The sequence below is a fragment of the Bombina bombina genome, chromosome 7 (assembly GCF_027579735.1).
Source record: "Bombina bombina isolate aBomBom1 chromosome 7, aBomBom1.pri, whole genome shotgun sequence".
NCBI classification, from domain to species: domain Eukaryota; kingdom Metazoa; phylum Chordata; class Amphibia; order Anura; family Bombinatoridae; genus Bombina; species Bombina bombina.
In genome coordinates, this window is record NC_069505.1 from 24,040,147 (window position 1) to 24,052,273 (window position 12,127).

The following is a 12,127-nucleotide window of genomic DNA, read 5'->3' on the forward strand; positions in this document are numbered from 1 at the left end:
AATATCAATTGCTTTCCCCTCTCTATGTTTTTCTTTCATGTTATATTCGTTTTTCATATTCTTTCTTTTTCTCAGCGGTTTATATTAATCCATTACTAGATTTACATAAGATTTAATTGCGTTAATTCCAATCCATCAAAAAATCAGTTAAGGCTTGGGGGTCAATTTTTCAAGCTCCGTACGGAGCGTGATGCCCGTGTTTCCGGCGTGTTTCCCTGTGTTTCTAAAGGTGCCGTAAACAGAAGTTATAAAGCAGTGGTATAAAGACCGCTGTTCCATAACCTGTCCGCCTTCTCTGAGGCGGCTGACAGAAATCAACCCGATCAAATACAATTGGGTTGATTGAAACCCCCTGCTGATTGGTCGCAAATCTTCAGGGGGCTGCATTGCACCAGCAGTTTACAAGAACTGCTGTTACAGTTGCAATGATAAATGCCGACAGCGTATGCAGCATTTATCGATGTGCAGAGGACATAATACGCTACATTGTATGATGTCCGCTCACACATTAATAAATTGACCCCTTGGTATCTGATTAGCTGTAAGTTGTGCAAATACCAAGAATACTTTTTATTTAGATACACCATTACAGCTAATTTAATCCTAAACAATCATTTCCACCGACTTTTGGTACTTTTTAATTTTTACTTCTTGAAAACCCATTAACCACAAACTTTTTAAAAAAAATAATTCAAATGTTACACTCTTATTTAACATGCTAATAAATGAATTTTCTCATTTAATTAAACATAAAAAAATATTACTGAAATTGCTGTTTTAAACCAGGAAGCTTGTTCACAACAACAATACAATAAACAGAATATGTATTTATGATTATAATTAAATGCTTGGATGTTTTAAAAAAATGTTAAAAAAAATCAGATATCATCAGTTTTAATTTTTTATTGACTGCAATTTTCTTTTTAGCTTCTGTATACAAAGAAAATCTACAGTAGCTTAATAAATGATCATTCTAACAATCCTTTTTAATTTGTATTCAGATTTTATGGTTATAGTAAGCTTTAAACTTAAATTATCATGTGTCATTAAAACAGTCAATACGGTTGAATTAAATCAATCATAAAATTATGCAAAATTTTGTATTTGTATTCACATTTCATATTTTTCATTTTTAAATTTATGTTTTAAGAGCTATATATATATATATTAGATAAATAAAAATATATCATGTGCACAATCATTAAGAAAAAAAAGAGTAAAAACAAATCCTGTTGAATTAGATCAAACATCATGCAAAATTATTTATTTGTATCCACATTTCATATTTTGAAAGTGGATTTTAAGGTATATCATTAAATCATGCAAAATTGCGTATTTCTATACAAATTTCATAGTTTAAAAGTGGATTTAAGCACTATCTATATTTTAAAAAAATATCATGTTTCTGAATATATAACTAAGGCCATGTGCACAATACTGTTGAAATAGATAAATGATAATATTAAGGTTTAGATTTAACCCTTTGGCTGCTAAGCCATGTACCACCTGGGTGCTAAGCTGGTTTTGAGCTTTTTTTTTTTTTTTTTTTTTACTTTTTTAAAATATATTTATTTTTAACTTTTTTACTTTTTTTTCCAGATCCCCAAAACTTATACAGGCTTCTAAGCAGCATGCCCCATCTCCCTATATTTGTCCATTTTAAATAAAGTTGCACGGTGATGTCATTATGCCATTGCGCGTGATGCCACCAAGCAAAACGTGAAGCCCCGGCGATGCTTTTTACTATTCAGGCTAGATCGTCGGGGTGGGAGTAGGTGGGAGCCTCCAAATTGACCCCAAGGTGGGTGAGTGCAAGTGACGGCTCTGAGTCATCGTTAGCACCTGACTGAGAAAATTTGTGACGGCTCAGAGCCATCATTAGCACTCAAGGGGTTAACAAGCAGTGGATGCTGCTTTCTACGCCAGAACTTTCAGGCTCGTCTGAAACGTAAGTTAAGAACTCTTAACTCTTTAACTTCTCCGCCACCTTTTAGGTGGCGAACTGAAATCATCCTGGTACGATACGATCAGGATGATGGACCCCCCCTGCTAGCGAATGTGCAGGAGACAGCTTTGCACAAACATTTCACAAGAAATGCTTGTACAATATTAAATGCAGACAGTGTATGCTGCCAGCATTTAGTGATGCAGTGCTGCCCGGCACTTATTAAATCTACCCCCAAGTGTCTTTTGTTGGATTGGAATGTCATTATGAGGTTCTCAATGTAAAGTGCTTAAAGAAATTTAAGAGAAACAAAAAAAAATTAAAAATAAAATAAACCAGTAATAAACTAGATTTTATAATGGATTAGTATAACCATACTTTTCCTTCACACCCTCTCACATGTGCACTCCATACCATCCATCTTTGTGTTTCTTTATCTCACTCTGTCATCAATCTACTTTCCCTCTTACTGTCTCCCACTACTTAACACCCTCTTGTTTTCGCTTTGTGCATTATGTCTGTTACTCAACAAGTTTACTTTATTGCGCTTCTCACCCACATTTAGCAGTGTGTAGAAAATGTCTCTTTTAAAATTACGCTGACATCAAATGAGATTTTCAATTTAAGCCACTTTATATATATTCATTAAAAACCCAACTGGATCCTTATTCACTTCTCATTTTATTAAAATGGTTAAATTATTTATTTATTATATGTATTTACTATTTATGTCCATTTCTGCTTCAGTTTCTTGCTGTATGTACACAAGCAGGAAGAACTGATTTTCTAATGCAAAGATCTATCATAAGCTACATAAAGATAAGGGCTATATAATCAGAGATATGCAGCAAAGCAATTTTCGTTTTGCATGAAATTTTCATTCCGTAAATTCAGGAAATATTCGGTGGCTGCACTATTCGTTATTTGTTTTGTTTAAAAACGAAAATAATACTGAATTTTATTTACAATATTTGCAATAAGGTAAGTATTAACCCCTTAAAAAAATAATGAATGAATACTAACAGTGTTCATCTGTATTTTTTTGTTTTCTTTCATTTTCTTGGTGCAGTCATTTAGATATTCGTTTAGTTAAAACAAAACGAAAATCTGATTTTCATCATGAATGTGCATTCGTACGAAAATGAATGCGCATTTCTACTATATTATACCCAGAAGCATAAGCAAAATTGGAGAAATTACAGTACATAAAATACAATAAAAAAACCACCAGACAGTTTTCCGTGTAATATAGCTCTCCCAGAAATTAGTATACATAAAGTTATTTAACAGATATATATCGTTTGGGTAAATCCAAAGTTCATTGTATTTTAGGTAAATGTTTCTCTTTGTGTTTTTGTTTCGCTTACCGTGTTTTTAATTCAGAGGTTTCAAATCCCCTAAAAGCATCAGACCAGGTGATATTGTATGCGGTCTGTCTGTTAGTGATAATGGCAGCATTCCTATTGAGAGAGGCTACTTTGCATGTGAGACAGAGGTAAGTGTGTGAATCTAGAAACATAAAGGAAACAGGAATGAGAGACACATAACGGTAAAAAAAGAGAAACACAAGACAATTATTAAAAGGGTAAACGAGAGTCTTACAAACAAATGTGTTGGAGCTAAGGAGCCAATATTTAATCATAATTAAATGTGATGGAACAAAAGAACCAATGATTAATTATCATTGATTTTTTTTGTAAGAATAACATTTCTCATCCTACTTCAAGGTGACCCAATAAGTTTTTGGTGTACTGATTACTGTCCTCTTCCTAACGCCAGCAACAAACCCCTTCCCTAATACACAGAGACTTGAAAAAAAGTCACAATGAAAGATGCGTGAGCTGGAATTTGATTAATTAAAATTGTATTTTTATTGCGAAACAAGTGAAATACTTGATCTGTACAGCAACATGGAAAGCAAAAACAGTCCTCAGTTGTAGTCATAGCTATAGCCATATAGCCATAGTTGGAGAAAAGACCACATTGTTTATTAAAATGTATTATTATAAAATTTTTGCCTTGATCACAATTCTTTAGAAGAGTTTTCTACATAAATTGTCTAGGGCTATTTTTGTAAATAAATAATTAGATAAACATTTCTAAAGAATTGTGATCTACCATATTGTACTATCATAACAATTATACCTAACTATAAGTAGCAGAAATTAGTATCCTAAGAATATCTTTGACCAACTTTCTGGGACCAGGAGAGCTCATATGTAGTAACCATTGGAACACATGCCCCTCCCCTTTCCTGTGGTACAACCATCAATGACTTCTGCTTACTAGGTAGAGCTTTCCAAAGGACCATGAGTGGTGCCAGCTGCCCAAGTTGTTGACAGGAGGCAAAAAAATATAAATCAGTTGTCTTACCAGATCTTAGCCAAATAAACAGGAACCAGCCATGGGTAATGTGTGACCTAATGCTACAAATAATAATAATGGCTGGGTGCAAAAAAATAAGGGATCACACGTCTATAAAAGAGAATAGAGACAGATGAGAGTAATAAGTGAAAACAACATTTCCCTAATATTTTAAAACTAGATTCAAGACCCTATTCATTTGTCCTTACTGGGATACATTTGTTCATGCATTACAGCCCCAGTGCAGTAGGAGCATACACCACCCTTTACTACAAGTTTTTACATGGGGCCCTACGATCTTAAGCTCTCTGTTTGGGTGAGATGATGTAATACGTCTTCTCAGTATGGTGAGGTTCTTCAAGGAATTTTTGAAACACAATCTTTACCTTGAGAGATGTTGTTCTCCCTCCCCATCTGAAGGAGAGACTCCTATATTAAAAAATAAGGTTTAAACAAAATCCCATAGATTATGTGTGTTTTGTGTCCATGGTGGGGAGTTTTTGCTCTTCTTGCCATTAGTATTATGAGCTGGTGAGTTAGTGTACACAGACAAGAATCTAATGCTAGACTAGAAACGCTGATGTAGACATTTAGGTCAAAGAGGAACCCTCAGTATGTAAAATCTTATTTCTATAGGAAAATTTTAAAAGTGAAAACCCTTTTTTTGCTTACAAAACATTTTTTTAGCCTACATTGAAAAATATTAAATGATCTAGTCATTTTTTGTTATTTCCTTAACTTAAAATAGAATTTATGCACAGTCAAGATTATACATCAAGTTGAAATGTTATATTTAAATAGACCACAACATAAGCTCTGCACATACTGACACATAACACTGTTAACAATACATACAAAAATATGGTTTCATTACCATGAGAACTTCATTCTGCTGCTTATAAATATGTGTCATTCTTTAAAAGCAAATCCTACATGGTTTCTCCAGCCTTCTGGTCGCAGATGCTATGCTGGAAATGTTAAGTAGTACTTGAAACTAAAACTAGGTTTTTATCAATATATTTGTTTTCATTCACAACTTACAGCATCATCTGTCTGGTTTCCATTTAACCTGTTAAATATGTGTGTTTTTTCAATTACGCGTTGTGGACGTGAATAGACAACGTTTTGCTCAATAGAAAGTTAATGACAAAGATAACAAACTTCACTTGATGAATAATCTTGACCGTCTCAAGTTGCTTTGGCGGATTATATATCTAGTGACCACTGCTAGGTGTGGGTTGAGTTATTTGTTCCTCTAGGAAGAAGTTCAAACACTCACTACTACACCACTGTCCCTTGCAGGTAAGGGCCCTGAAACCTTGTTTGCTGGACAGAAGCTCAATGACAATGAATGGCACACGGTTCGTGTCCTCCGCAGAGGGAAGTACCTGCAACTTAGTGTGGATAATGTCACAGTGGAAGGTGAGCGTTTGTTTTACAGTAACATTGTATAATGTGTGTAAGATATATACAGTGGTTATGATGAAATGCTTTAGACAGCTTGTACTTTGCTAAGGTGACTGCAACTTGCTCCTGCATTGCGGCATTCTGACCAGGCAAAAAGATAATTGGAGGCAAATCCCCCTCCCCTGATGTATATTGTATTGACAATCTCATGAAGTTGGAATACAACCTTTGAAAGTATTTGACCTTTTATTACAAGTCTGTGATAGATCTATTATTTTCAAGTGTGTGAAATAGAGAGGATCTGAAATACAAAAGTATATTTCATTGTCATAATAATGGAGCGTCCAATCCCTCCCGATGATGACTGCAGGTGCACTGCATGAGACGAGTATGAGACGTCAAAAAGCAATTTCAAAAAGATGAAGAATCCTGTGACATATTGAAGAGATCACAGGACAAAAAAATATATGTACTTGAAAGTAACACATCAAGCAAACAGCACTATTCAAAATAAAGAGTATAGACAACAATACAGCTGGAATAAAGACACCTGCTATTCAAAATCATGTGTTATGACAGAAATACCATGTATGCTGTCACATATCCCCAGATGCATTAATTGTTGCAGGAAACAATACCGGTGTGTCATTTTTAACACGTTACGTAGCCCTATTTTCTGATATTGCTGTATGTTTTGGCCACGCCCATTTACACCTAATTATGCTAAAAACATTCTACCATCTGCTTGCATGACGATCTCCTTTATAAGAAATAGGACAAACAGATCCAAGATAGGTACGCACTCAGTAAACATATCTAAATGTGTTTTTTTTCAGCACAAATACCTTATCTGAGCACCCAGCAACAACAGTTAAAGAGACAGGAAACACAATTTTTTTCTTATTTCATGATTAAGATAGACAATACAATATATATCAGTAATTAAATGCTGCATTGCAAAAGGTCTATATACACAATAAATGTTTATATACGCACAGTATATACCAGTAATTAAGTGCAGCATTACAAAAGTCGCAGCCTATCTGGAATTCCATAACAGTATGATTAATTTTCTTTATGACACAGGTAATATGGCTGGTGACCATACTAGGTTAGAATTGCACTACCTAGAAACTGGTATCATGACAGAGAGGCGCTTCCTGTCTGCGCCACCCTCTAACTTCTTGGGCCACCTGACTGCTCTGCGCTACAATGGTGCCCCCTACCTCGACCTATGCCAAGATGGGGAGCTTGGCCGTCGCTGTGAGCTGAATGCCCGCGCAGGAGGTCTCCACCCACTCCTGGCAGACCCTGTTGTCTTTCGTTCTGGTCCTGCCCATCTCGCTCTCCCGCGATTGCAAGCTTACGCCTCTATGCATCTCCTCTTTATGTTTCGTGGGCGACACCCTGATGGGCTCCTGCTCTACAACGGAGGCCAGGGGCCTGACTTCATTGCTGTGGAGCTTGTCAAGGGGTGAGTTATTTCTATGTTTGAGAAGGGCATGACAATTGTTCAATAATGGCCTTGTAGATAGGAACAGACAAAACAGAGATACAGATCTTACAGATCTTTTTCATCTAATTTACTTCAAGACTCCAAAAATCAAATCTCATGAAATATAGGAATTTAAAAATGGAGTCTCAATTAATTGTTTACCTGAAGTTATAAAAGTTGATAGATTGTGGCCTTGGTGCAAGACACTTGAGCATGATATCCGATAGGAACTAATCAATAACATGTCAGTGAAAACTTTCATTTATATGTAAAGAGAAATTGGAGTATTTAGTAACCCATTAAAAAGACATTTTGCTAGTATGATGACCTTGGATTAGATACATGGTCCTGTAGCTTCCTGTATGCTGACTATAGGCCCAAACACCACTAGAGATCCTACTAACACCCATCCAGTCTCTATAATACTAGGTGTGTGTCTAAGAGAGAAATGTCTGGCCAGTGCAGACCCATTATTTTAGCTATCTGCCCAATTGAAACCTTGTATCCGATGCAGAGTTCCAATAGGCCAGTTAAATAGACCAGTGTTTTCAACTCCAGTCCACAATTACCACTAACAGGCAACCTAACTAGAGCACAGGTGAAATAATCAGCTGATCGGTAGCCATAGTTACTAACCCACTCTCATCCATTAGATGATTATTTCAACTGTACTCATATCGATATCATGAAAATCTGAAAAATCTGGTTTCTTAGGGGTATTTGTGAACTGGAATTGCGAAACACTGATATAGTCAAATGTGCTGCATGGTCAATGTATGGTTTCTGCAACCTCCATTATGTCAGACATATGCCCTCCATTATGCCACTCACATAAATGGTGCCTGCAACCTCCATTATGGCAGCTATACATATACTGTATATAAATATATATATATATATATATATATATATATATACACCCCCCCCCATGCAGCCCATGTTATGCAAGTGATATGCCCAAGAGTGTCACCAAAACACATTCCTCGACCCTGGAGATAACATTAAGTCATCTATATAAATTTAAGCTATATAGCTAAGTTAGACCAGATCAGATGCATGCCCCTGCAGCTCCCATTATGATAGATATATGCCCAGGTGAGACCTTAGTTCAGATGCATGCCCCCTGTAGCCTACATTTATGCAACACAGATACATACTCCATGCAGCTCCCATCATGCTACCTATATGCTCAAGTGAGACATCAGATTAGATGTATGCCCCTTGTAGCTCCCAATTATGCCCTATATATGCCAAGTGAGACCTCAAATCAGATACATGTAAATTATGAAATGATGGAGGGCAGTTACCTGCAAAGTAGCAGTGTTGCACAAAGTAGAAAAGGAGAGGTGGCATCCACAATAAGAGTAGGTCACTGTTAGTGGCACCTGGACATTCCCCTTGGTGCCGGGGCTTTTGTGCTTTTGCATCCACTGTCACAGATAAGGATAAAAGGTTTGCATCTCATTTATAATCCTGTAAAAAAAAAAGAAGATAAATATCAAAATTGACTAATATCCTGCCATGTTTTAGAGCCATACAACTATTGAGATAAGTAAGCTATGGGGATTATGTAGACTTGAAATGAACGTTAACCCAAGAAGGAACTACCATTGAAGACTTCACTCTTGCAGCTAAAAGAGTTAATTAAACCTATCACAGGTATAGTGATACTTGTTTACCTGCAGGTATATACACTATGTCTTTGACCTGGGGAACGGCCCATCTCTAATGAAAGGCAATTCAGAAAGACCCTTAAATGATAACCAGTGGCACAGCGTGGCAGTCTCACGAGACCCAGGAAATGCTCATACGCTGAGGATTGATGGCAGAACTGTTACACAACACTCTACTGGTGCCAGCAACCTAGATCTAAAAGGTAAGATAGAATCTCTAAGTATGCATTTTCTGCTCCTGGGGGGCGGGGATACACGTAATCTACATATGATAAAAAATCTAAGTTCGCTCAGTGATTGGCTTTAAATGACTTGTCCATACTTATCAAAGGTAGAATCTGACCTTGGCACAATTTTATTTTCCCATGATTCGGATGTAATATAATAAAAAATGTAAACAACAGCAATTTATTCTACTGTTGGGCAGGTAAAAGAATTCAGTTAAAGGGACAGGGTACCCTAATTTTTGGCCATTTTAATTTGTTACCAATAATAAATTTTACCAGCTGGAGTGTATTAAATTGTTTACAAATAACCCATTTACCGTTATATCTGCATTTGAAATAGCTAAATTTTACAGTGGTATTCCTACGTATACTGAAAGTTTTTATACTTTGTATTGGCTATAGAAAAGCTGTGTTAACACAGCCAGCAGAAGACATTATACTCCCAGCACTATCTACTTTGCATTTTATTTAGTATACAGTGTATTTAGTATTGTGATTTTACAAATTCTGATTATGCTTTCACAGTTTCTGTGTAACTTTAACAAATTGAGATTTTACTTTGTATATTTATGTGTATCATTTACAAATTACATTGCACTTTGTATTTCGAATATTTAAAATAAAACTGAAAAACTGACAGCTTCAGTTTTGCAGGGAGCTTCATTACTTTCTATGGGCCTGATAAGCAAAGATTCTCAATTTGAAGATAAATTATAATATATGTAGACTTCACAGTTGCTGAACTCACTGAATTCACTAAGAAAAAGGACGGAGCCTTGAAGTCCTAGAGAGATGAGAGGCACCTTCCATAAAAAGTAATGAAGTTATCTGGGTTACAGAGTTAAACATAAGAGAGAGAAGGTAACTTGAGAACTCCTGTTTGCTGATATAAAGGCTCAGTTTGCCTCAATTACAAATTAAACTGAAATGTTTTCCCTACAATTTAACTTGCTTTTGTCTATATTTTAGTAAATATTACTTTTCTGTCAGTTAAATAAGTATATTGTGAAATTTGAGCAAACTTCACCAGCATACAACTGGTGAGATACATCAGTTAAACCAACTTGTTTAAAATGCTTACAGCATTTAACGAGAATTGTGAGAGAGCTTCAGACATAACCTGGGAACTCCCCAGTTCAGCGCAGTGAACTGCTCTGTCCCTCTCACTTTCTGAAACTGTATTATTTTACAATAGAGAAAACACAAAGTGCAGTGTAAGTTGTAAAAGATACACAGAAATATAGAAAGTATGATCCTAATGTGTTAAAGTAAAACAGAAACTTTCATTACATAATCAGAATTTTTAAAATCCCTGCTGGATCTAAATATTAATGTATTAAAATAGAAAATAGAAAGTGCAAAGCTTAAATGTAACAATACTAAAGTGTAAAGTAATATAAAATACAAAGCATAAAGTGTACCAAAACTCTCATATCATGCAGTGCTATATTGCACTGGGCTTGTCACTCCTTCACACACAGAAGTGAGAGAGAACACACAGTGCTGGAGAGTTACACCCCTTTTCTTTTGCGCATTCAGTGAGTTCTGCCCCTTTGAAATCTGCACTACAATTTCCCTTTAAGCAGGAGAATCTTTGATCCTTAGGACCTAAATATTGGGCTTTGATTTTACATACATAGATAATATAAAGGAAGCATGTGTGTGTACAGAAATTGATCAAATAAGAATATCTGATTTTCCTGCAAGATATACCTTTTTAAATGGATTGCAATTTTGTATTAAAAAACAAACCTAAAGGAGCATTTTCTCATAAATGTTATTCTCTGCTGCTGGTATACATTGGAAAACAATATTACTGTATACTGTCCCTTCAATATTCACTGACAACTAAAGGAGGGGATATTCATCAAAAATGTCCTAGCTGTAGCAATATCAATGTAGACAAATATAAAATATTTTTACATTTTGCTTTAGAGAGACTTTCTGAAGCAAACATTTTTTTACATTATACTAAACTGTTCTCTAGGGCATTCCTTTGTGGATTAACGAGTAGCAAAACCCTGTGACTGTTTGCCCTGTGTTTATGGAATAAAATGTAATACTGGAGCGCAGAAGCAGTGAGATACTGTATATAATATTTAACTAATATTGCTCTTTCCCTAGTTAGTATGAGTATATGGGTGTATCGCTCACAACTTTTGCAGCAACAGCTCCACCTATAGGTCATGCAGGTGAAATGACAATGGCCAGTAAATGCTGACAGTCATACACTGTTTAACCCTTTCACTACTAAGCCTTTTTCACCCTTGTGCTGAGACAGTCACAAGTTTTTTTTTCTACCTACATTTAAACCCTATTTTAAGTCAAATGTCAGTGAGTGAGCCACACATATTGTATATTGTTTTTTTTCAGCAGATCCAGCAGATTCACAATATACAATTATAATATTTATTATTCATGGCATGTGAGATAGCTGCAGCAAAACCTGTAAAAAGTATAATTTTAGCATAGATTTTAGTAAATAGTATTGAAAATAGCCCAGCGACCCCTGCTGTTATTGTGATCACCTTACTAAATAGTCCTCAAGGAGCCACATGTGAAGGGGGCCCATACAGGCTTTTGAGTGAGGTTTATAATATAGATTAGAGAGGCTCTATTGTGCAGTACAGAAATAAAAGCACTTTTATTCTTGCAGGGTTTTCAATGTTATCACAGTGATCACATGACTATACTGTTACCACGGTGATCACATGCCTATATTGTTATCACAGTGATCACATGACTATACTGTAACCTCAGTGATCACATGACTATACTGTTACCACAGTGATCACATGACTATATTGTTATCACAGTGATCACATGACTATACTGTTACCTCAGTGATCACATGACTATACTGTTAACACAGTGATCACATGACTATACTGTTATCACAGTGATCACATGACTATATTGTTATCACGGTGATCACATGACTATACTGTTACCTCAGTGATCTCATTACTATATTGTTATCACAGTGATCACATGACTATACTGTAACCACAGTGAT

General features: G+C 35.6%; 1 protein-coding gene across 1 annotated transcript in view; it reads left to right on the forward strand.

The window, feature by feature from the left end:
- Positions 1–12,127, forward strand: part of LOC128665790 (neurexin-2-like) — a 581,704-nt gene that overhangs the window by 33,189 nt on the left and 536,388 nt on the right. The window contains 3 exon segments of the mRNA XM_053719990.1: positions 5,612–5,731; positions 6,803–7,190; positions 8,897–9,087. Of these exon segments, the coding sequence (XP_053575965.1) occupies positions 5,612–5,731; positions 6,803–7,190; positions 8,897–9,087 (699 nt within the window).